The sequence below is a fragment of the Lepisosteus oculatus genome, chromosome 19 (genome assembly GCF_040954835.1).
Source record: "Lepisosteus oculatus isolate fLepOcu1 chromosome 19, fLepOcu1.hap2, whole genome shotgun sequence".
Lineage (NCBI taxonomy): Eukaryota > Metazoa > Chordata > Actinopteri > Semionotiformes > Lepisosteidae > Lepisosteus > Lepisosteus oculatus.
The window spans coordinates 16690173-16715354 of NC_090714.1; the positions used below are offsets into that span (position 1 = coordinate 16690173).

The 25182-nt window shown below is 49.6% G+C and overlaps 2 protein-coding genes across 2 annotated transcripts; both read left to right on the forward strand.

Annotated features, from left to right (window-relative positions):
- Positions 1 to 1239: 1239 nt before the first annotated feature.
- kdelr2b (KDEL endoplasmic reticulum protein retention receptor 2b) lies at positions 1240 to 10469 on the forward strand. The gene is made up of 5 exons (XM_006637212.3): positions 1240 to 1579; positions 4957 to 5057; positions 5707 to 5865; positions 6505 to 6757; positions 7230 to 10469. Exons 1-5 carry the CDS (start codon positions 1489 to 1491, stop codon positions 7262 to 7264), a joined length of 639 nt encoding a protein of 212 aa, XP_006637275.1. The 5' UTR covers positions 1240 to 1488; the 3' UTR covers positions 7265 to 10469.
- Positions 10470 to 12799: 2330 nt separating this feature from the next.
- daglb (diacylglycerol lipase, beta) lies at positions 12800 to 24872 on the forward strand. The gene is made up of 15 exons (XM_006637350.3): positions 12800 to 13427; positions 14875 to 15026; positions 15451 to 15625; positions 16459 to 16720; positions 17161 to 17283; positions 17793 to 17920; positions 18328 to 18454; positions 18790 to 18873; positions 19622 to 19699; positions 19988 to 20068; positions 20612 to 20739; positions 20918 to 20986; positions 21256 to 21328; positions 22267 to 22517; positions 23699 to 24872. The coding sequence occupies exons 1-15, from the start codon at positions 13333 to 13335 to the stop codon at positions 23895 to 23897; spliced, it is 2025 nt and encodes a 674-aa protein (XP_006637413.1). The 5' UTR covers positions 12800 to 13332; the 3' UTR covers positions 23898 to 24872.
- The last annotated feature ends 310 nt before the right edge of the window (positions 24873 to 25182 follow it).

Genomic DNA, 25182 nt, shown 5'->3' on the forward strand with positions numbered 1-25182 from the left:
TTCTCATTGTGAAAGAGTCCTGGAAGCATTTTTAAAAACGTTTTTATTTCAACAACAAGAGAAAATACAATTCAAACAAGTGAACACATAGCACATCAATAACACCGTCAGGGGTACGTATTGCAATATAAATTCACATTATGAAAGTTTGAACAGAGTAAATATTCACTTTGTGTATATAATAACGTGCCAGTATAACAATTAAGCAAATTACACAAGATAGTTTAGTAATTTATCCAATGGGATTGAAGTTTCACATGACGTCTATTTCTATATGATATATCATAAAAAATAATATCAATATACTTTTTTAAAATAAATTTGCAGATCAATCCGGAAGGTTCTTTTACAACAGGACAAAATAAATGTTGAATGGTTTCAGTGCTACTTCACGCAGTTGTCATCTCTATCGGTTTTCAATCTCCGGACTGTCCAGAACACGTCACGGTGTTCTCCATGCTGAAGAGACACCGGAGCCCTCTTCGGGGGTGAGAAAGAAGAAAGTCGCAGCAGGAAAGTAGACTCACCTGTCCCATGGTAAAAACTTTCTGGACTGAGCTGCAAACTTATTTTTAAAAAAGAGACCAATACTGATATTTGTTTCGAAGAAAACGATGTTATGTTAAGTTTCAGCCCCATCGAAAACAACACTAAAATACCATTCATCATAAATGTAATTATTATAATGGCACGTTATTATATACACAACATCAAGCGGTCTGGGAAGAATCCTATGTTTGGGCATTTTAAAACGGATGTAAAGGAATATGTACAGACTATTTCAAAATGTTTAAAAAACTATGAAAGCGGACTTTTCTTTTTTTTCAGAATGTGAACTGATCTTGGACTATGGACCCCTGACGATGTTTTGCTCTTGAAATGTTATATATATACTCCTGCTGGTAATGTTTGTTGTTGTTTATACGCCAGGCACCTGTGCAATACATTTATATTTATATTTATATTGTGCAATATGACTTTTTTGAGTGCTGTTCTGTGCTGGTTTGCTCTTTGTGTGTTCTGGACTGTGAGCATCTCTTCTTAGTGCAGTCCTCACTGTACTGATTGTATTGTATTAAATTGTTATTATTATTGTATCATTCGTTACACTGTGGCTGTGTTAAGCTGCTGTTGCATTGCACTGTCCCTCACGGGATTATTAAAGTATCTATCTTCTGCACGAATGAAGAGAGGAGCCCCCACACGCTCCTCCCCTTTAACAGGCGTGCTCGGCGGAGCTGGCGGGTTCCGCCGCTGTCCCAGCCTGCTTTGAGAGTTCGTATTTTTGGCCACGTCCCCAGGCCACGTCGCTCCTCGCTCGCCATTTTTCTCGCACTCCGGCTCGCTGGGAAGGCAGCGGGGCTCTGACAAGCGCTTCGGCACAGGCTGAGAGACGCCCTCCACCCACCCACCCATCCACCCATCCGCTCCCGCTCCCGCTCCCGACTGACCGCGCCGGCCGCCGCGTCCGCCACACCGCCACCCGCCATGAACGTGTTCAGGCTCACCGGGGACCTGTCCCACTTGGCCGCCATCATCATCCTGCTGCTCAAGATATGGAAAACCAGGTCTTGCGCCGGTAGGTCCGGGTGCCTCTTTCCTGCCCGCGTACACCTACAGCCCCGCACCGACGCATGCAGGTGCTCGGAACCGCGGGCCGTCTTGCGTTTTCGGGTTCGGGGTCCGAAGTCCATCGGGTTTTTTCCGAGTTTCATTTTTTTTTTTGTGCGTGTGTGTGCACGCTGAATGATCTCTTTTTTTTGTGGTGGTGGTGGTGGTGGTGGTGGGGGGGAGGGTTAAGTTTCTTTTTTATTTGTGTGTGTGTGCATGGTAACTCCGTGATCGCAGGCGAGTAAACTCGCACAGTCGCCTTTGCAGGAACGCAGGTGTGAGAGTGGGGATGTAGCCCCCCCAGTCGTCTGGGGCTGTTGAAGGAGCAGGTCTGATCTGCCTGAGCTAATCCCACTCGCTTTGCTCGTATTCGGTGGTGCTTCTGACGTTTTGCAAAACTTCAGCGCCAGTTAGTGTGTCTGAACGTTTAATGAAGCGTCCCTCTTTTTTCTTTCTTTCTTTTTAAATGGGCGTGCAGGCATGTTGTGAGTCTCTCTGTAAACAGCAGCTTGAGAGCCGATCTGTGGCGAAGTCGGTTGAAGAGTGGCAGGACTTGTTTTGAGACGTGTCTGATCGTTGAGTTTCAGTACCGCAGGGAGAGAGCGCACCAGTTCCCCTGACTTCATTCATTCCGCTCGCTGCGGTGGTGCGACACGTTTGTTGTTGTCTCTTTGCACGACCAGCAACGTGTACGTCCACAGGAATGCGCTGGAGATGTGCCCTGGCTGGGCAGTAGACAGTAGCCCAGAGATGGTCTTTGCAAAGTCGGGAGGGAATACGTGACCCTAGATGCCAAATACCCGAACTTTCTTGAAACCCAAAGTTTCTGGAGCTGAGCTTCCAGATCACCGACTTCACTCCGGTCGGCAGGAGTCTCATCTCGGGAAGAGCCGGGCGAGTGCAGGGGGAGGAGGTCTCCATCTTGCAATCCCCAAGTGGGCTCCGCGGGAGAGGACGCCTTTAATTCAGGCTTTGGGAGTTTATTCTCCTTCCTAAAGTCGTGGGGCCAAGTTCGGCGCTCGATTGCCTGGCCTGGGGTCTGACGTGGCAGCCCGCTGGAAAAAGCCTGAGCTCTTGAGAGGAGAGGGAGGCTGGGACGTGTAGTGTAAAGTCTAGCTATGTAAAACTTGTCGGGGTGATAACCATCCCCGGGTTGCCCATTAGCAGTCCATAGCGAGAAATTAAGTGCTTTGAAACGTTTGGTCTTTTTTTGGTGGTGGTGGTGGTGGGGTATAGTATCTGGAATGATTCCCAAGTTGCTGAAAGTAGAGTAGACGGGTTTTTTTTTTGAGGGGGAGGTGGCTTGCGTTTAGCAACCTAAAAAACAGAGACGATAACATCAGCTGGTGCTAAATGCATCCCTGTTGTGCGAGTTCTGCTGCGAGATACACGTCGTCCTGTTATCCGAGTTCCACGTGGCTGTGAGACGTGTGAGGGGCTTGTCGTCACTCCTTCGCGGAGAGCCCTGATCCTCATGTCCGCAGTCAGGAAGGCACTCCTCATGTGCGTTTGCCAAACGCCTGCTTTGAAAATAACGGGGTTTTTAATGCTCAGAGCTGAGGTTTGTGAATATTTTGTATTGTTTAGTGTGCAGTTGGGGTCCTTAGGAACTCCACAAGTGAGCGCCACCACGCCTTCGAGTGTGGAGATGAGCCAGGGTGCTCGTCAGGGGTTTCACCTTACCGTGCTGCGCCTTTGCAAGTGAAAGGAGGATCTGCGCGATGGGGATGCTGTAACCTGCTGTGCTGTTGTGCTGGTCGTTCCCCAAACTCCAGCAGTTTTCGATCTCGTCTCTCTAACCTCCTCCGTTTGTGGAGAGGAGGGTCTCCGTGCTGCTGCTCGTAACCTTCGGATTCCAGCCCTCCGCTGCAGTGTTTCTTCCCGTCCGGCTTCCGAGAGAGAGGCTTCTCTCTCCCCGCCTCGCTGACGGGCTGTCCGGAGGGGAGGCGGAGAGTCTGGGAGTCCCTGTGCTGCCGTGTACCCCAGGGGGAAGAGTCCTGTCTCGTCCGGGGACATGTTGCCACCTGTCTGCCTGTCTCTGGAAGGGAGCGGAGCGGCCAGGGAAGATAGGGTCCTGAACAGGGGCAGTGCTGTTGGGGCTGCTCCCCCTGTTTCACTCTGGGGACACAGCGCCCGGGACCAGTCGAGTGTGCAGACCCTTAGCGTGGTGCCGCTGTCGGGTTTTGGGGCTTCAGTTTGTGGGCGCTGTTGTGTCGCCTGTTTAGAGGAAGGGTAGCCCAGGACGGACCTTGACCGGGGAGGACAGTGTGTAAAAACTACTCCAGCTGCTGCAGGGCCCCCTTTTTGTCTCTGGATCGCATGCTTCGATTTTCTACGGTTTTGGCTGCTGTGATTTCTACTGACTCCTAATTTCCAGGTGGTTAGGGAGCACACAGGGATCACTCTGTACAGGGCTGAGACCCAGGCCTGTTTTTTGTTTTCTGAAAGTGTTTTCATCCAGTATCTCATCCACTTCCCTGTGAAATTTCATGCGAACTTGCGTTCTGTTCAGTTTTTGCCAGCCTACATCAGCACTAAGAGGTAAGTTTTTGTTTTCAGCCTATTTGCCTTGATTTGAGTATGTTTGCATAGAGAGACGTGGCGTTTAAACATTTTGAAACTGATTGCTTTTCTGCTTCGTCCGCGCAAGAGCCTGCAGTCTCTGAAACCTGTAAGGATTCAGTGAGAGTAGGAGCCGGCTGTCTCCTCGGCTTCGCGATTGATTGGCTGACTCCTGCTGTAGTCTGCTCTAGAGGAACTGCTGTGCATCTCACTCCTGTGAGCGTCATCTCTCTGTCAGATCACAGGCTAGCCAGTTGTACCCTCAGAGCTTAGCCCAGCATCGCTTTAGTGATTTTCCCCGGTATATTGCCCCTAATGGTTTGGTGAACAGAACCCTTGCAAGCAAAATTCAGTTGTTTTTCTGTGGGGAAGCCGAAGGTAAATTTCCTTTTAGGTCTCTGTGATCTGCAGGTTTTCTTTGGGTCATTGATGCACTCGGCAACATTTTCACGAACAGAAGTGTTCAGATGACTGCGTCAGCACACATGGGCACATTGTGGCCTGGGAGTCTGAAGATGTAAATCCTTCATTTAACCATGTCTGTGGAAGGACCAGTCCAGTCCACTCTGTCCACAAAAGCACACCTCTGTTTGTTAATCTCGAATCTTCAGATGCCTTGTGACCAGCTGTAGGCGTCGTTCTAAACAGGTGTCGAGTTGTTCCGATGATGAGCTCCGTTGGAGGTTTGTGTGGCACAGTTTCCTTCCACCTCTGTGCATCTAACCTCCCGACGCAGGAGGGGAGACAGTGGCCGTAATCGATTGTGTTCCCTCTCTCCTGCAGGCATATCGGGGAAGAGTCAGATCCTCTTCGCACTGGTTTTCACCACTCGGTATCTGGATCTCTTTACGTCCTTCATCTCCCTCTACAACACCAGCATGAAGGTGAGCGCTCATCGCCATCCGCTGCCTCCCACCTCGAGCTGCAGCGCCAGCCAGCCGGCCCTCGGCCCTGCACCCTGGCCGCTTCCTCTGGGACCCCGTCGCAGGCACTTTGCAGAAGCAGGGGCCTTGATTTGCAAGCCCTGTGTAGTAGCGGCCATCAGTGAAGATGCACAGTGGTCCAGCTTGTCTGCGGCAGGGGCTCCCAGTCCTGGTGGTGTTCCAGCTGGGCTCTGTCACTCAGCTGGACCCTTGATTGAATACACAGTAGGGGACTGGTTTTCGGCTCTTAAACGTGCTGGAGTCCACCTTTTAACTATTTCATTTCATAAGTAAAAATAAAAAAGTTAAATTCCGCTTTTGGTGATAAAGAGATGTGCAAGCGTCTTGTCGGGCAACTTGTTGATCCAGTTAAGGGTTCAAGTATGTAATGAAGTTCGGCTGATCTGAAAGCCACCAGGATTGGGGTCCCCTGGTGATGTGTGGTGAGTGTGTTTAAAGCAGATAGACGATACCTTGGTGTGGCTGGTGCGCTTCCTCTCCGTGCGGCTGGCCGGGCTGATTTTGAAGTCCAGTATGGAGGACCGCATGGCAGTAACCTGTTGCAAACCCGGCTGATGGCCCTCTGTCTGTCTGTCTGCCTGCCTTTCAGGTCATCTACATCGGCTGTGCGTACGCCACGGTCTACCTGATCTACGTCAAGTTCAAGGCCACCTATGATGGGAACCACGACACCTTCCGGGTGGAGTTCCTGGTGGTGCCAGTGGGGGGGCTGTCCTTCCTGGTCAACCACGACTTCTCTCCCCTGGAGGTGAGCCGAGGGGGGCGGCCGGTGCTGCGAGGGTGTGTTCGAGCAGCCCTGTTCTCCGCTGGTCAGTCGGCGTTCCGCCGTGGGCGTGTGGGGGCGGCCGCACCGAGCCTGGTCGGCCTTTAGGGGGTTCGAGTGCCTGCTGCCGATGCTGCTGTTGGACCCCTGAGGGGGCGGGGAGCTGGGCTGGTGTCCTCTTGGCACTCCGGATGAGCCAGGTGAGCTGCTGTGGCTCCAGTGTGGAATTCACCATGACCTTTTTTAACACAGCATAATAAGAACGTGAAGGTGATCTCCAAGCGTCCCCCCTGTGGAGGTTTTTCAGAGGCCTGGCAGGGCTACACTGGGTTGAGCATCGCCGGCGGCTCGGCTCGGGGTTGCAGCTCGGTCAGCTGCCCTGATGTGACCTCCGGGGGGGGGGCAGGTTTCTCTTCATTTCAGGCAGTCTTAATGTCTCTTCCTGCAGTGTCCCTAAACCCGGCCTTCTGAAAAGCCCATGCTGCTCTCCCGTTTTGTTGCGGTTGCCTTTTCGAGTTGGGGCACGAACGCCGACGCTTTGTCTGGCCCTCGGACGTGTCCTCTTTGCGTACTTGCCCAGGCCTGGTCTCCCCTGGCTCCTAACCGTCACTGCCCCCCCCGCAGATCCTGTGGACCTTCTCCATCTACCTGGAGTCGGTGGCCATCCTGCCGCAGCTCTTCATGATCAGCAAGACGGGCGAGGCCGAGACCATCACCACGCACTACCTGTTCTTCCTGGGCCTGTACCGCGCCCTCTACCTCATCAACTGGATCTGGCGCTTCTACTTCGAGGGCTTCTTCGACATGATCGCCATCGTGGCCGGCGTGGTGCAGACCATCCTCTACTGCGACTTCTTCTACCTTTACGTCACAAAGGGTGAGTGGGGGTTTCATGGCCCCGGCAGGCTTATCTCCTGTTCTGTGGAGTCGGAGGGTTTTCTTACAATCTCGGACATGTTGCAATATCAGAGCTTTACCACCAAGCCCAAAGTCCTTCCATGTGAATGTTAGTGTCCCACACAGGTGTTGGATGGGCCGTGTTTAAACAAAGTGTGGCGTGGGCTGCTGATTGAAAAGTGATCAGATATTGAGGTGCTGTTTAAGGGGCAAACTGCACACTCTGTAGACGCCGAAGGCACGCTGTGGAAATTCTGTTCCAGCTCCTGCGCTGTAGTTTTCCCGCATGCGAAGCCCCGCGGGTATGAAACTTCAGAGTGTGGCTGAGGAGATAGACCTGTTGGGGCTAAAACCCAAGCGAGCCGGATGTCAGCAGGGTCGTGCTCCAGCCCGGACTCGTCTGCGCCGGTGACAGTGTTGAAGTAACCGTGTCTTTGTTTCCCCTCCCCTAGTGCTGAAAGGGAAGAAGCTGAGCCTGCCGGCCTAATTGCCAAAGACCAACAGCCGCGTCTGTCCGCCGTATCGCAGGGGCAGAAGCCATCTTTGCCACAAGCTAGCGTAAGATGCCTGAGACAGAGAGCGAAAGGGAAACACTACTGTTTTTTGTATCTCGAGTTTTCCCGTCAACAGCTCCAGAACAAGATGGAGACACGCCCCCCTCCCCCCCCCCCTCCTCCTCCCTTCCCTGGTCTTCACAGCCTTCGGATTTCTGTTTTACGCATCTTGCCTTACCTTTTTTATTACTATGTATAAAGGAAAAAAAAAATGTTTTCTACATATGTAATGTACTCTTCCTGATCGAAACGCATTTCAATGGGAAAAATTAAATGAAATAGTCGAGAGGACATTCTTAACGACCTCATGATAAATATCTTAAAATCGGTTTGGATCAGAATAAAGTGCAGATTTGTTTCCTAATTGGTGGAAGAATAGTTTCAGTTCTCCAGTCGCCCCCCTTCCTGTGCTATTTATTTGTAAATGACCAGTACTGAACGGCTTCTCTTTGAAACGCGTATTTCCCCGTAGTGTTCACAAACAAGTCATACTGATGTACACTGAGGGGTAGGTGGCTTGGCCCAGCTGGCCCCCAGATAAAGCTGCAACAGTTTTCTCTTTGAATCCTCTTTTTTTTCCCCCTCTTTTCCGAGCAACGAAGGAAGCCCCTCCTGCTCCCTGGGATCCAAGGAGAGAGACGGGTCTGGGCTTGGAGGGTCCGGTGGGCTCTATGAATGCAGGTTTCCAAAGCTTCCAGCTCCAAACTCGGAATGGAAGTTCTGCGGATGGGTTTCCCAAGGGAGCAGATTTCCGCATCGGTTTTAGAATTTTGTACCCTCTCTGATGGGTAGTAACCCCGACCACTTTCCCCTCCACACACGCGCATTCGGTTTTTCGGTTTCGGCCTCTGCGGTAGTGTACTGTTTTTTTGATTGGTGCTACTCTCGGCTCGGAAGCTCCAGTCTTTGCCGTTTCTTCCACTGCAGTCTTAACTCCTCAATGTGGGATCTGCACAGCGAGTTCTTTCTGCTGCGTTGCTGGATGTGACTTTTGCGGTTCGATCCAGCGTCGTGCCCCTTTTGGCGTCGATGCGCTGTAGCTGCGCGAGAGGGCGGCCGTGATTTCGACTGGTCCTTGCCGCTTGAGATGAATCGCACCCGGTGCGCGGTTCTCGGACTTCTCAGCGAATGTAGTTTGGGAACGGGCTGGGTGAGGTATTTGTCTCTTGGCTTCAAAAAAACACTTCTCCCAATTTTTCTGTTCTTGCCTCTGGGGGGGGGGTTTATTGGGGACCAGACCTTTCCTTGCACCCTGCACTTGGACAGCTGTGCCTGTGGTGTCCCCTCGCTCAGAGGCGTGACGGGTGGCAGGCAGTGTCCCTCTGGCTTGCTGACCAGTGTGGGGGCTCTCCCCGCCCTGGGGCGATTCTCCCTGGAGTGCCTGATGGCCACTGATGGAAACGAACCTGATGCGCCAGGCATTTTTCACGATCAGCATTTTTACTTCAGTTTTACTTCTCGTGTGAAATGGCGACCTGTTGTTTCTGTTCAGGTGCAGCCCAAGTCCCCTCTCTAGCCCTGCCAGCTCTGGGCTCGGAGAGCCCTACTTGACCTGTTTTTTTTTTGTTTTTTTTTACCACTGGTGAGTTCCTAGAGCTCTGACCACTCTCCCTCTGCTGCTTTCACCCTTCTGCTCTCCCTCTGTGGATCCCCCAGGTCAGTGTTGCGCGAAGCGGTATTAAAAAGGGGAGCAGGTTCCTTCAGACCCCTCCTTCTCCTGCGGGTGTGGGAGCCCCCCACCCATCAATCGAAGAGAGAGGTCACCTACCCTGAAACGACGGCTCTACCGAAACGCAGCATTCTAAGTAAATTGCCTTACTGCTATACAAAGATTTCATGCTGTAGATAGCTTCATTCAGTTCATCATCGTATCCTACCTATGTTTGAATATGTAAGAGCACCCGGTTCGGTCGGGGGTACAGACGAGCGTCGCCCAGGTCTCGTGCCGGAATATGAAGGAGTTGAGGCCTGGTCTGTACAGCATGTTGGCGCCTGGAGACACTTCTGCAAGGTGGTGTTGTGTAGATGCCCCCCTGAAAGTCTGGAACACTTTTTCCACCTGTAGTGTCTCGTGAGGTGGGGATGTCGGGAGCTGTGCTGTCCCGATGCTGCCACGGCGTTCCTTTGGCGTTGAAGCCCCGCGGTTCTGGCGTTCCAGGTTCGCCTGCGATCGGCCCACTCTTTCATTTTCCTCGGCGCCGCGGGCAACGGCCCCTGAGGCTTAAGATCATCACGCCGACGGAGATTGAACTCGCTTGGTTTCAAGGGCCGGTTTGCCCGCTGTCTCGGAAGCACGTGATGACAAACGTCGGCCATGTCCCCCACCCCCCCCTCGCTGACCTCCTCGATTTCCAGCTGCATGAGTGACCGCAGGTGCGTCTCGGCTGCTGCCTCCGGGGTCTGTCCCCGAGGGGCCGCTTTCATTTAGAAACACGGCGAACGCACTTGAATGGAAGATGCTGAAGGTGGCTTGATTAGGTGGGTTAAAGGACAGGCTGTCCAGGTGTGATGGTGGATTAATTTGTCGGCCAGGTGAATTGCACGGAGAAGCCGACTCCCTCTTCTCCTTCAAGTTAAGGCAGATTGCTTAGTGACCCTGGTGTGCGTGTGGTGTGTTGTGGCGCGGGGGGGGTCTCCTCTGCTCGTCCCCCGTGTCGAGAGCGGCCCTTGCTCCAGCCGTGCGTCCCCTGAGGAAGGCTGAGCAGTGTGCGGCAGAAAGCATTAACCCTTTGTGTCCCGGAACGCTGGCTCTGACCGCAGAATTTGGCCCCCGGCATCAGTACGTTTTCAGTCTGTAAAAACACCGTTGCAGTAATTAGCTGAACATGCTTTCATGGAAGTGGAAAAATTACAGCAATGCCCTTAGGTTTTGCCTACTTGATGTGCAAGTTGTTGAACTCCTATTTTTTTTATCTTAGAGAAGTGTGACGCTCTGGGCATTGTTGTGCTGTATAGGGGAATATCGTGGTTTTGTTATCAGTAGTTATTTTTATTTCCTTAGACTCAGCAGCATTTGGCTCCTTCTCATTCAAGTCATTCCTGTAGTTTTTTTTAATTTTCATTTCTTTTTTTTTAACTGAGCTGTTGCATGATGTTTAAACCCTGTGATATCATCCCCAATAAAGATTTTATGGGAAATCCTTTTTTCCAGTCTTCTTTTGTTCCTCCCTCCCTCCCTCCCTCCACCATGGTTTTTCCCAGTGCAGGGGGAGCGAGGGGACCGGGACCCAGAGACGAGGGAATTTCGGGGAGTAATACTAACATCATGGTTGTGTAACACTGAAAATGTTCAGTTGTGCGTTTCTGAAAAATGTAGATTTCACAAGTGCAGGCTGTTTATTTGGGACATTCTGAATCGTCATAAACTTTTTTTTCCCTGTTTCGTCTTGTCATATTTGTTTTGGTTTTGTGTGTCTCTTATTTACTTACAAACGTCCTGTGTGTCCTGATGTGCGGGGGATAAGGGTTCTTCTAGGTGGACAGAGGCTTCAGCTGCTGTAATCTCATCAGCCTCTGTAAAACCAAGGTTTGCAACTCCGGACATCAGGGTCTAGATGCGACTTAAGTCCGTGACACATGGGAAAAATCAGTCTGGTTCAACCTGGGATTGATCCCATTAACACATTTCTTAGGTTTATAAATTGAGACCTTGGAACACCTCCTGGATTCCAGCTCTGAGGATGGAAATGGTGGGAGCCCCCTATCTAAACAAAACACCTCATGGGCTGACCATGAACTACTGTGGTTGCAAACCAAAAACTTCAAATCCTCTGGCCCTCTGAGCGAGCTTCTGTACTTTGTAGGTGTGACCTCATTCTTGTGAACTTTACCCCGTTGGATCTGACTGCCTCTCCTTCTTTCTCTGTAGGCAAACAGTGGGTGTGGTTAATCTAAAGGTGATAAGCTGATGTGTTGATTTCTGCGATTTTTTTTTGCTGATCTGTGTGAAATGAAATGGGAGATGAGGATTAATCTCGGTTTCAGGAAGGTAAGCGGTATTAAACGTGCATCTTACGGGGAAAAATGCCGGTCTCACAGAGCCTGTCTTCTTCAAGTGGGCTGCTTGGCGATACGAGAAGCAGTTTGTGTCAAATGGGGAATTTAACAAAAAAACATCTTTGAATTTGGTAACCACAGGTATCTTGTAACGATTCAAGTCCTGTCTGTGAAAGATACAGTCCTCTGTGATGGGGTGCTATGCCAGATCTTATAATGATAATAACTGCTTAAGGTTCAGCTTTTGTAGTGCTGACCCCACCATTGTTAGAAGTGATGTCATGTTTGCTATTAGCTGTTGACTTGGTCTCTGTTCTCCACTCTAAGATAATTCCTTCAAGCCGGCAACATGGATTCAAGGTTAAAGGTGCAAATGAAGAGGAGATGCATTATAACTCAATACCTGGTGCACTCATCGATGCCGACGTGTAGAGTCTTGAGAGAACTGTTGGGCCAGACATCGAGAGCTGCCTGGTTTGTGTTGAGAAATTAACTAGTAACAAACAATTCAGCCTTGGAGGGTTCTGGCCTGATGTGAATATGTAACCTGCCGGCAATCGAACAGAGATTTGGCGGTGCAGTTCAGCCCTAGTCCTCGAAAGGTTGGAAGTATGTATGTCTGCAATCTACTGATGAAACCGAAATAAACTTGTCATTTGAGAAGCACTTACATGTTGTTTTCCACTGCAAAATGCCTTTGTACCTTAAGGATATCTTCATACCAAATTAAAATAAAAAAACAGCCAGAGATCAGGTCCTTAGGAATAGCTCCAGGGAGCCAGTTCAAAAGTTAAAAGCCTTTAGAAGTTCAAATGTCTGAATTTTCAACGTTGCAAAGCTAGGCCAGTTTCCACACTTATCCAAATTATTCTACAGATGACCTTCAACCCAATAGAAGGTGGTGCTGTTACTTTAAAAAATGTTTGCAATGTGCTGTTTGTGGAGCTTTTTTACATTGCAGTTATTCGGATAAACCACAATATGAAGTCGGCAATGAAACAAATGGTAACTGAATTTAAAGAGCGCAGTTAAAAACGGACGACCCTAACCAGGTCGTCGACAGAAAAAAAAAATATTTACCATGAACCATAGTTTCTCACATGATTTCCTTGATTCTCATCACAGTTAAATTCAAATGAGCACAATGCAAGATAAATGCAAAATTGGACAAAACGATTGTCAGTCAGCGAATATAGTCTAACTAACGCAATGTACAAACAATACATTCAGGCAACGGTGTGCTAATTTAACACGTGGAGTTTTACGTTTTGCATCCGAACTTACATAACATCGTTGTTTTATATCAACCTGTTTTTTTTTTCTTTCATGTCAGCTAATAATAATTAATTCTAAAGATACTGTACATATGATTTATGTCAAGTATTTTTTTAAGGAGCTACTGTCTGTAACTTCCGCCTGCTTTGGATCGTGCGCACTGCGGAACTATTAGAAAAAGCTCTTGTTTCCATGTTCTGTCCGGGACAATAATACCGATGCGCACATTCCGGACAAGAGATCGCTGGATGGAAGCAAAGACATTAGCGACTTGGACTCCGAAGCTCTACTAAAATGCATTAAAACCTATATGTATTTCATGTTTATAGCTTATTAAAGTTTAGCCTTATCAGTAAAGATAAAAAAAAAATTGAAAATGAACTTGCCGCTTACCTGTTTAGCAGTGCATATGGTCATTTAGAGACCTATCATGCAATACCTTCCGAGGAAATTATATCTTTACTAGCTGACCAAAGGCTGTCAGTTCCTTAGTTGCTTAAGAACGGTTGTAAATCCTGCAAAGACTGCGTCGTCTTTTCAACAATCATTGAAATTAACGTGAATGTTAGAAGAAATCGTCTTTAAATATAACGTCAGTGCTCCATTGCAACATCCGACAAGTGTGCTGGCGTTATGAATATACTATAGAAGCAGAGTCCACTGTATCTGTAACCAGGTCTTTGTGGGAAACGCCTGCGTCTGGTCTGGAGTTCAGTCTTCGACCTCCAGCATGCCGGGCATGGTAGTTTGTGGCCGGCGATGGGGAATCGCTAGCGACGACTTGGTGTTTCCCGGGGCGTTTGAATTGTTCATCAGGATCATATGGTAAGAAATGAATTGTTGTTACAAACCGAGGTGCCTTTTTTTTTAAAAAAAATCTGTAATTGTTTTAAAAAGAGTAAACCGCGACAGTTTGCTGGGGCTCCACTGGTGACGTGATCGGTATCGGCTGTGATGTGACGCTTGGTGATTGCGGATGATGGACGCCCCTCTCGGGACAGTGGCCTTGTTCAGACCACCTGAGCCTATAGGGGGATAAAAACGTGCCAGACGAGGCTTTGTACTCGCAGGCTGAAACGGAACATGTACAGCAGCTGAGGTCTGTGATGAAGTGGATATGGGTTGTCAGCCTTGCTTCCTTGGAAAGGGAAGCTGTTTTTAATTTAAACATCAGAAATACAAAAAAAAGGAGACAAAATATTAAAACAGATACAAAAATAGACACACTTCGCAGCCAGAGGAATTCACAATTATAAAAGCTGAAAATTAAACTTTTTACATAATTCCATTGCGTGCCTTGACTTTTGATTCTTTAACTTTCTAATAGAATTTAAATTAAAAAAGGAATTCTACCTTAAAAGCATTAATAGAGGGTGCAGTATTAGACCATGTACTTTGGTGGATGAAGTATTTCCTTGGAGAGGAAAGCTGTCCTCACAGATGCTGAAGTGCTGAGGTCATGCTGAGACCTTGTAACAGATTAGTCCCTTAGACACTCAGCTCCCACATCCCGAGAGCACGGCCTCTTCTCCTGAAGTTAGGAAAGTAAATCAGCTGAACGTGAGCACATGAGAGAGGATACAGATGAGAGGAAGTAATTCAGTCCCTATAGCCCGTTTGGTGGCTGGTTGTTAATTTATCCACGGATTTCATCCAGCTGTTTCTTGAAACCCGGGTGTTGACTTGAACCACATAGCTGGGTGCATCACTGCAGACTCCCACCACCCTTTGTGTAAATGCGTGCCCCTGTTCTCGATTTTCATGTTGTTTCCGCTTGTGTGCACGGGCTTGTGTTTCAGTGTTCATTCTACAATGAGCAGTGAAATTCATTCTGTGTCATTCTGTGTCTGTGTCATTTTTTTACGTCTCATCCGTCCTTCGGATGAGACGTAAAACCGAGGTCCTGACTCTCTGTGGTCATTAAAAATCCCAGGGCGCTTCTCGAAAAGAGTAGGGGTATAACCCCGGTGTCCTGGCCAAATTTCCCCCTTGGCCTTTACCCCATCATGGCCTCCTAATAATCCCCCTCTATGAATTGGCTATATTATTCTGCTCTCCTCCCCACTGATAGCTGATGTGTGGTGAGCGTTCTGGCGCACTATGGCTGCCGTCGCATCATCCAGGTGGATGCTGCACATTGGTGGTGGTGGAGGGGATCCCCATTACCTGTAAAGCGCTTTGAGTGGAGTGTCCAGAAAAGCGCTATATAAGTGTAAGCAATTATTATTATTATTATTATTTTGGCCTCAGTGCTGATGAAACCTCTTTGCAGGTGGACAGGAACGCTGGTGCTGTACTCGGTACACAAGGGCCGGTTCGATTGTAAGGGCGGCGGGACGCTGCACAGTTACCTCATCGTGCTGCTGGTCCTGCTGGCTGCCATCATCCTGTCTCTCTGCGCCCTTGTCTACGCCAGCATGCAGGGTGAGTCCACTCAGCCCAGAGTGAAGTGTAGCTCTGCCGTCCGTGTGTCTGAGTGCTAAGGGGAGGAAGCAGGTCTGATATATATCTCTTCTCCATGTTGCAGTGACCCCTATATATTCATATATAATGTAATTGTATATATGAATTTATGCATTTGGATTTGGAGTAAATCTCCTTAAAGTAAACTCATGTCAAATAGTACATAAGCAATAAATACTGTATGAAGAGGGGCTGAATAAGCTCAACACTCTCTGTAGCTATTCTTTACTTTTTACCCTTGACAAATATTTAAAAAAAGGAATATTCTATTTTAGCAGGATCATTTACAGTAGTCAGGCTGCGTGTGTGAGGCTAATGTAGCGTTTCTAATGAGCTTGTGAGCGTGCCGCCTGTTCGCTGTAACAGGGAGCCGCTGTCTCCACAGGTACCATCATGAACGCCAGGCCGCGGCGCTCTGTGCCCGCGCTGTTGTGTGTGCGCGCCGTGCTGTGCGCCCCGGAGCTGGTCTGGGCGTGTCTGGGGGCCGTCTGGGTGTCTGACGAGAGCCTGGGCTGCGAGAGGGCAGTGGTCAGGGCTGTGACTAGCGCAGTGGTGGCCAGGTGAGTGGACACTAGTCAGGGGGCTGTGCGCGACGTCCGACGTCCGTCAGCTTACAGACGAGGGGAGCTCTGGCATCTGGCTGCTCTTCGCCCATTGATCAGAGGATCTCATCCGGCCGGGATATTTCGCTGCCTGATCCTGAAGAAGGCACCTTGGAGGTTTGGACTCTGGTCCGTTTGTAGTCTTTGCTGTTCAAGATTGAAGAGGTTCATCCTGCCGGAATGGGGTCTTGTGCTGTGGTTGGGAGAGCATGGAGTCATTCTGCTCTGCACTGGGAAGAGCTGGGGTGCGCCGTGTGGGGGTGTGGCCTCCTCAGGATTGCGAGGGGGCAAAGCCTGCGTGCAGGCATGACCGAGGAGAGGTGGTGGTCCTGCGGAGGTATTTTGAGGGGTGGAGGCCATGAGGGTGGTGACGGTTGGGCTGAATCTTTGTGGCTCTTCCTTCATGACTGCAGTAGCCTGAAGTCTGAGCTGTAAGGAACACGGCAAGAGACGGTTCATCCCCGTCCTTCCTCTTTGCTTTGCCCAGGTCCTTGCAAAATCGCAGGGCAGTTAGAACAATGAATGTTGTGGTTCCATATTCGGGTCATTCTTTTTTTTCGGCCCGTTTGACCAGACGAAACGCCTTTGTAAGGCTTTGGGTGGTGGGTGGCTTTGCTGTAGATGGGTGCAGGTTGTGTGAACGAAGATGGGTTTGTCACTCCAGTACAGCTGGAAGGGTTCTGTGACGCTGGCGCGGTCGTGATCACAGCCATCATGGCCGCACACATCTGGACACGTCTGCGTTTGCGCGGCAGGCCGGTGCCGTGACCGCGGTCTCCTCGTGTGCGCAGCTGGATCCTGCTGTTCTTCACGGGGGTGGCCGTGCTCCTGGTGCTGGACCCGCTGGGCGGCTGCCGGCCGGCGCGCCCGGACCCGGGCGCGGAGCGGGACCTGGAGAGCAGCGGCTCGGCCCAGCTCCTGTCCGGGGCGCGCTCCGTGGCCGCGCGGGTGTGGGAGAGCCGCCTCCGCCTGCTGAGCTGCTGCCTCCCGCGGGACGACAGCCACCACGCGGCCTTCTCCAGCATCGCACAGCTGCTGGGAGACTTCTTCTGGGTGAGGAGCCCCGCCGGGTCCCGCACACTCGCACACACACCCGCGGACTCGCACGCAGACACACTCACACTCATACACACACACAGACAAACGCACACTCACCCGCGGACTCGCACACAGACACACTCACACTCACACTCATACACACACACAGACAAACGCACACTCACCCGCGGACTCGCACACAGACACACTCACTCACACACACAGATACACATGCACACACTAACTGGGGCACAGACACACAGTCTCCCTCCACACAAAGGGACAGGTCCACGGATGCGGCATTGATTCGCACGGCCTGTCTTCGCTTGGCAAGGCGCTGAATTGCTGGTTATTTGAGGCGAGGAGAGAAATCCTCACCGGCACGCCGATGCCACACACCGCGTGTCTCCGAGCTTGTGGGCGAGCGGCGGGCCTGACTGCGTCTCTCTGTCCAGGACACGGACCTGGTGGCCAGCGACATCGCCGCTGGGCTTTCTCTCCTCCACCAGGAGCAGGACAAGATGGAGCAGTACCGCGACCCCGAGGAGGTGGTAGCGCACAGCCCCCCCTCCCTCCCTGTGAGTCCTGGGGCAGTGGGGGGCTGTAGAAGCAGGGTACTCACCAGCACAGCCGGGTCTGCACTGTCTCTCTTGAACTTTAAGATGGACGCAACCCCTGAAACGACTACGTTTCGGCGTGATTCAGTGTCCCAGGGACTGTGGGAGCAGTGAGAGTGTGTGTGTGTGAGCTGTGTAGCCCTCTTGCTCTCGGGAGAAAAGCAAGCAAGAGCTGTTACTGTGAAGGGCACCCATTGTCTGACGGGCGCCTTAAATTACACCATGAAGGATTTGACTCGAGTATCTGTAAAACAGGGCAACAGAGTCCTTCATTCATAAAGTGAGTAAAGAAGCTGCCTGAGCCGGTAAGATAGGATCCCTTAAGGATCTGCGTGTGGCCTGTCAGCATACTGCACTGGTAGAGGTTAGGGATGTGAGGCAGGGGAAGGTTAGGGATGTTCTGGGTTGTGCTCTGCGGTCCCGCTGTTTCTCCGGCCCACATCTGACCCTAGCCCCTGTCCCGTTCGCAGCAGGAGGACCTGCAGGGGGAGCTGGAGAGGGCGGCTCACTGGATGCCGTTCGCCATGGCTGCCTATGGCTGGCCCTTGTTCGTCTACTCCAACCCGGCGACCGGGCTGTGCAAGCTCAGCGGGGACTGGTCAGTACATCTGGTGTTTGTGTTGGCTCGGGTTTGTGCTTGGTGGTGTGCCACCCGCGTCCTGCCTGGGCCAGAGCTGCGAATTTCAGGGTGTCGGGCCTCTGCGAACACAAATAATCAAAAACAAAACCTCCCTTGATTGTCAGTTAAGGGAAAGTGGGGAAAAATGAACAATCTGAATTTATTTGATAACTGGTAAACTGTCACCGAATACCTTGATCAGTTTCAAGCACTGCACTTTTGTTGTGAAAATATATTTTTTTAAATTACACGTTTCTTTTTCTCCCGATTATATATTTTATTTTCCCTTTTCGCCGTGTATTCTGGGGTTTGGATCCTGTGCTTCCTCCGCTCTGTGAGGGAGGGGGGTGGGTCTGGTGCTCTGATAGTGTGTCTGTCTGCCCCAGCTGCCGGAGTCGCAGCCCGGAGTACGACATTGTGGACGCCGATCACCTGGGCTGCCACTTCACCTCCATGCTGCACACTACAGGCCTGCAGTACCGGGACTTCATCTACATTAGCTTCCACAACAAGGTACCCTGCGCCCCTGACCACACCGGGCACACCGCTCGGCACATCCGGAGGAGGAATTCATTCAGTCATGAACCAGTGTCGCTATTAAGAGCTTAGGCTTAGTAATGCCAGCCAAACCAAAACAGCACTAGGAAAGGAAAGTACTGAGGCTCTAAAACGCGTGGAATTAAGGTTATCGGTACCTGCATATCAGCAGATCATCAGCATCTACATACCCCTGAGCTCGTTACCTTGTTTAACCAGAACCGTGGGCTTGTTAATGAAACTATAGACCAGACTGGTGTGTCAGTGGGACGAGATGCTGACCTGCTTGTTTCTTACGTCTCCTCTCCCAGATCTACGAGATCCCCTTCTTCGTGGCCCTGGATCACAAGAAGGAGGCCGTGCTGGTGGCCGTGAGGGGGACACTGTCTCTCAGGGTGAGGTCAGGGGTCATTGGGTTTCATAGGTTCGGAGGTCAGCGGGGGCTGTTCTGCCCCTGCAGTCACTGGTCATTGTCTGCTTTTAAATATAGGTGTGTGTTTACATATGTATGCATCAAACATGAGCTTGGAAAAAAATCAGATTTGACTTGTACATCTGTTCTGGATGGGAGTGGCTTTCTTTCAGTGAAGCTGAGCTGTGCATCCAAACTGCTGTTTATCAGACAGGAGGTCAGGCGTATGTTAGTAGAAAACTGGCATCTGAAAGGGAAAAGAGTTAAAGGTTGCCGGGGTCACCAGAGGTCAGATTACACACCCGGACACACACTCTGTGCCTCTCACTGTGAGCGGACCACAGCCTGCTCTACAACGTCCACTTGAGGTTAAAAACATAAGACTCATTACGAAGTGGAGGCCATCCAAACTATTTGCCATTGTTGGGTAGTTAGTAGTGAATGGATCAGAGGATCTCCTCCAGCCATGGAGATCTTGGAATAATCCAGGAAGAATCCATGGCTGGGCAGCTTGTTCCACACTCCCACCACTCTTTAGGTAAAGATGTGCCTCCTGTTGTCAGTCTGAATGGACGGGTAGTTTGCCCTTGTGCCCTCTGGTTCGTGTTTCACTGGTGGTTCTGACGAACGTGCTGACCTGACGAAGGTCTCAGCAAGACCATCTCGAGAGAAGCGAGCCCAGAGCCGCCCGTGTCTCCCCTCACTGTGTCTCCATCCCTGTCCCTGTCCAGGACGTCCTGACCGACCTCTCGGCCGATTCCGAGAGCCTGCCCGTCGATGGCGTGTCGGGGGCCTGCTACGCGCACAAGGTGAGAACCGCTTTCTTCATTCTCCTGTCTGGTGGTGAAGACACTGAAGTGTGACTATATGACCTTCAGCTGATAGCTGATACCTGTTTACATAAAAAAGCCTTCCTCTCTTCGTTGTTGCAGGAGGTAAAAACTGTACTTCGTTCTTTAGGACTCAGTCGGCTTGATACGGGATTCTGCACAGGGAATTGTGGCCAGGATTTCAGACCAGATGAGCCCCCCAGAACTGCACTCTTGTCTTTATTAGGGGTGTTCTGATATTCATTTGTCTCCTCTTCCACTCCAAAGGGCATCATGCAGGCAGCCAGCTACATCCACAGGAAGCTCATAAACGATGGGATCCTTAACCAGGCCTTCACTATCGCTCCAGTGAGTTCGCACCGACTCCTGTCTCCTTTCATTTCCGTGAACTCCACAGTTCGTGTCATGTCCCGGAGCTGCTCATAGTCACATCACTGGTGATACCTGGAGCACAGTCGAGGGGTTGCTGGTTATGCAGGCAATGTTACCAGAAAACCAACAGGCTTTGGAAATAAGTAAGATGATTTTAACAGTCGATAGGCAAAGGACCTAATATAGAGCCGTTTCAAGCCTTTTACAGGAAGCCTGTTTCAAAGCAAAGGTGAAAATATTTTTTTTCTGTATAAATGAGCTTGTTGTAAATCAGCCAGCATGTTGTTGTGCTTTACGGTGTTACTGTGCTGTTATGGGTGAACTGTTGCTTAGGTGCACGTGTGAGTAAAGAGCTGACTGCCGCAGTGAGCCTGGTCTGCCCTGCTGTTAGTGCTGAGGTTCCGTCTGCGTGCAGCTCGTGCTGTCTGCGTGCAGCTCGTGCTGTCTGCGTGCAGCTCGTGCTGTCTGCCTGCAGCTCGTGCTGTCTCAGTGAGTAACATGCTGGCCTGTGTGTGTAAGGAGTACCAGCTGGTGATCACGGGGCACAGCCTGGGCGCTGGCGCGGCCGCGGTGCTGGCAGTCCTCCTCCGCAGCTCCTTCCCTGGGCTCAAGTGTTACGCCTTCTCGCCACCAGGGGGCCTCCTCAGGTAAAGCCACAGTCGGCGGTCCTGAATCACTGCTGGTACGGGGGGGTGGGTGGGGTGGCGGGAGGAGTCGATCACTTCAGACGGGAAAAGAAAATTGCATGACTCATTATGCAAGTTAAGGTTTGACATGAATACATTTTGATGAGAAGTAATTTTGTATTTCCCAATCTTTCTGAAGCAAATCCCTCGCCAACTACTCCAAGGACTTCACGGTTTCTGTGGTGGTCGGGAAGGACCTGGTTCCCCGGTGAGTCGCTCAGTCCCTGTGCCGCGCCCTGCCCCGTGTGCAGGGGGCGCCACACACGAGTACCACGAGCCATCTGAGAGCAGGACAATGGGCCCGGATGGCCAGGGGCCATGTTGTTTCACAAGGGACAAAATCAATCAATCAGTGTGTCCATGTAGCCATTACGGGTGATTTGTGTTTTTATGTGTTTTTTTGTTACTCTGCTGAAGGAGAAGCAAAAATGTTTGTCAAGAAGTCAGCACTGACTGTTTACCCTTTCCTTTACTCAGACTGAGCATCCCCAACATGGAGGACCTGAAGAGGAGGATATTAAGGATGGTATCCAACTGCAATAAGCCAAAGGTACTGTGTGCTCTTCCCGGCAAGAACAATTGTTTCATTTCTTCTCCGTGTCTTCCACCTGTGTCTATTTTCTCTGCTGTGTGGGATGATCTGCTGTTATCAGACTATTGTGGAATCAACAGCCCCAGCAGTCCTCTCTTCAGTGACAGGAAGTGCCGGGAGGAGTTATATCTGTGTTGCACTATTGACTTTGCAGATCAGCCTTTTCATACTCTGGAATAAGAACGTGAAAGATGATGCCGCTAGTCAATATGCAAAGGTGTATTGCGAAATTGAGAAGAGATGAACTAACCAGATAACTTGTCCGTTCCAATGTACAATTGTCTACACGTTTTTTCTAACCCAGCCGGTGTCTTGAATAAAATTTCAGAGTGTTCTGGTGTAAAAAGTAATTTCCTTTTTTTCCCCCATCGGTGTGTGGATTGTGGTGGATTCAAATCCACCTTTAAACGTTTCTTTAAACGTTCCCGATTGCTTTCAGAGGAGTGATAAAGCTCCTTCAGAGCAGCTCTGATTTATGTCACTTTGTTATGAGCTGGACACTGCTGGCAAGAGGCTTGTGCAGCAGGTGTCTCGTGTCACAGTATGTAATGATCAAAAGCAAATCAAAACTCAATACAAATGGAGAACAAGTGAAAATAAAAGCAGAAGGCTTGTTTGATTGCTTGATTCCCTGTCTTGTTGAGATAATGCAATAATAAAAGTCAGTATACCACTGTTAAGCAATGGGGACTGCTCATCTGTGCTCGTTAGCTCACAGACAGCAGCTGCACAACCTCAGAAACCAGTGTCTCATACCTGTCTGCAGATCTATTAGGACAAAAGGAGCTCCAGTGCTCCATTATGCTAGATAATTCAAGAAGATTGCACCAGCCTGGGTGTTTATGTCTGTTGCTGTGTGAGCTGAGCTCATAGTCTTCTCTCTCTCTCTTTCCCAGTATCAGATCCTGCTGCATGCCTGCTGGTATGAGGTATTTGGGGGCGACCCTGACGACTCCCCGACTGAGCTGGAGAACCGGCGGCAGGAGGAGCTGAGTCGCCCCCTGCTGGGGGAGGAGAGCCTGCTGCTGCACCGCTCGTCCTCGTACCAGAGTCTGGCGTCCGAGGACTCTCCAGGGCACGGCTCCCAGCCCCCACTTTACCTGCCTGGGAGAATCCTGCACGTCACCGAGGAGGGGCCTGCCCGCAGGTCAGCATGCGCACACCTGCACACAGCTGCTCACACTTGCACACACCTGTGCACACCTGCAGACAGCTCACGTACACTAGGGCCTTTTAGCCTTGTCCTTGGGGGCCCTGCACTTTCTGGATTTTGTTTCGGCTGAGCTCTCGGCTATCCAGTAGATCGATATCCAGTAGACAGGCCCAGACCTTGTGCCTTGCTTCTGCCCGAACAATTAAAGGGGAGCTGCTGTCCCAATGTCTTAGACCGGTTATTGAATCTCTGTAACAAAATAAATGTATTTATGGTATAAAAAGATTTTAAAAATTCCAAATGAAGCACAAAGTTGTGAACTTTGTGAACATACTGTAAGTTACTTTGTTGATGCATTTGAAGTTCCCACAAATTGTGACGTGATGCTCACTAGTCACTGTAATGATTGATGAGATGTGACAAGCGAATAATCAGCATGCAGAGTTAACAAGTAAGTAGTATTTGTCTGCAAAACTGTCTCAAAGGCGAGAGCAATATTTTTATTGGATTAAAAGAGATGTATTCACATGCCTGGCTGTTTACGAGGTGATAGGGCCACCTCATGTTACTGGAAGTTCTGTTGCCTTGTTCTGAGTTGTAGTATATGGCGCTTCTCATTCCTGGAAATTCAGGCTGTTTTGTGATGTAAATTGGAGGTTTTACACATCTTTGCGCACATTTTGCTTTTATTATGGTTAGAAAAGGCACTCATCAACACCGATTATTTCTAATCTGTAAAAATAGCTTTCCAGTTCCCCTTGAATTCAGATCAAGCAAGTCAGGAAGTTGAGCAACTTGGCTGTAGGCCTCCAAGACCAGGGTTTATAGTAAAGTACCCCGACCTCAAGTCGTGTTTTAGGGATCTCAAAACAACACGGCTGAAGGTCCTTGTGCTGCTAGGACTAATTTTAGGTAAGCACAGAGTCCAATGCATTATCTCTTCATGGTTTCTATAGAGAAACACAAGCCCTTGACAGTAATGAAACCCACGACTTCTGCTGTTTCTGCCTGGCAATGTGCTGTGCATTGTCATTGGGGAAATGGAATAAGGTGCCCACTTCCACGATCCACAGATTCATTGAAAACGAAGAACACGCTCACACCTGTAGCTGTACACAAAACCACAGGTTTCACAATACGTGTTATCTAACGATCTCTTCTCTCCCCTCCGGCAGGGCGTGTTTCTCCCAGGTGAAGTACCGGGCCGAGTGGTCCAGTGAGATGGCCTTCTGCAGCGTCTTCATCAGCCCCCGTATGCTCACCGACCACATGCCGGACGTGGTGCTCCGGGCTCTGCAGAGCCTGACCCAGGACAGCGCCTTCTCCCTCTGCCCCACGCCACACAGCGACACGAACCACCTGAACGTGATCTGAGCGTGAGCCGAGCATGATCCGAGCGCCCACAGCGGGGCCCCCGGCCTCGGGAGGGGGAGAGGCAGGCAGGACTCTGAACGACCTCATCTTCACCCTTTACGTTGTCTCAGTGTAGGTGTGAGTTTATGATTTGTGAAAATAACTTAAAAGGGCTCCAGAAGTTATTTGACCTGTCAGGCTTAACTGCGCAATGTGGTGATTTGAGAATCCCCAGCTGTTGTCAGGACTGGCTTGTGTTTGTCTCCTGTTTTTAGCTGTTTGTTTAACTGGCACTATAAATCACACCTTGTTAATGAAAAACAATGGAAGATAGATATTCAGAGAAAGAACTGTGGCACTACCTTGCATGAATACTGAGCTTGGAGTCTCTCCAACCATTTAGATAGAGGAAGATGTCAGCTCCTGCGGTGTGTGCTGATATAAAGACAAGGTGTCAGTGTTGGAGTGGTGCTAGAGAGAGGTTGTGCAAAATAAGCACCTACCCCTGACATCTTTTGGGTTTACATTTGGGATGAAAAGAGATTTCTATTTATTTAATCTTTTTAATTTAAGAATTTTGCATCGTATAATCTACATTCTCCAGGTTGTAATTCTTAATTTTTTAAAAAAAACTATCATATTGAAGCAAGAATTTAAATTCATGCACTTTCTAAAAAAATCATGGATTTTGACAGAATGGTACTAGAATAATACCTGTTTAGTTCTAAAGATCATTTTAACATATATTGCCAGTCAGGCCCAGTTTCATTTTACTTGTACCAGAAAGCTCTTTGGAAAGTATACTTATCCTGTACAATGTGGTATCCAGGTGTTAAGTATAAGACATTGTGAAAATTGTCTGACTGATGACTAGTCTACTTTTTTTAAAATAATGACTCCAGAGGTATGTCTGGCTGTGTCAATGGAATCCACTCCTTCAGACCATTCTACTTAAAGCAGATTTGAATAAAGATTGCATGACTGCTGAGTGCAAAAGAGCTGTGATTTTTTTTCCCCTCCTCCTACTACTGTGCTTGCTTTGCCATTAAAGGCTTTATTAAACAAAACTGGTCATGTTCCTGCCTGAGAAGTAACAATGATGCACTGGTCACATTAGAGCAATTCATCCTGATGTCCTACTAAGTTGAGAGCAGGATAACTGGGGCAGGTAATGTCGCTAAAGAAATGACCAAATCAATGCCTGTGTACCATCTATTGGTTTCATACACCCCATTCTTCTAAAAATAAAGATTAAGTATTTTTTTCCATTAAAAAAGTGGGAGGCCTATAGTTCTGTTTACAAATG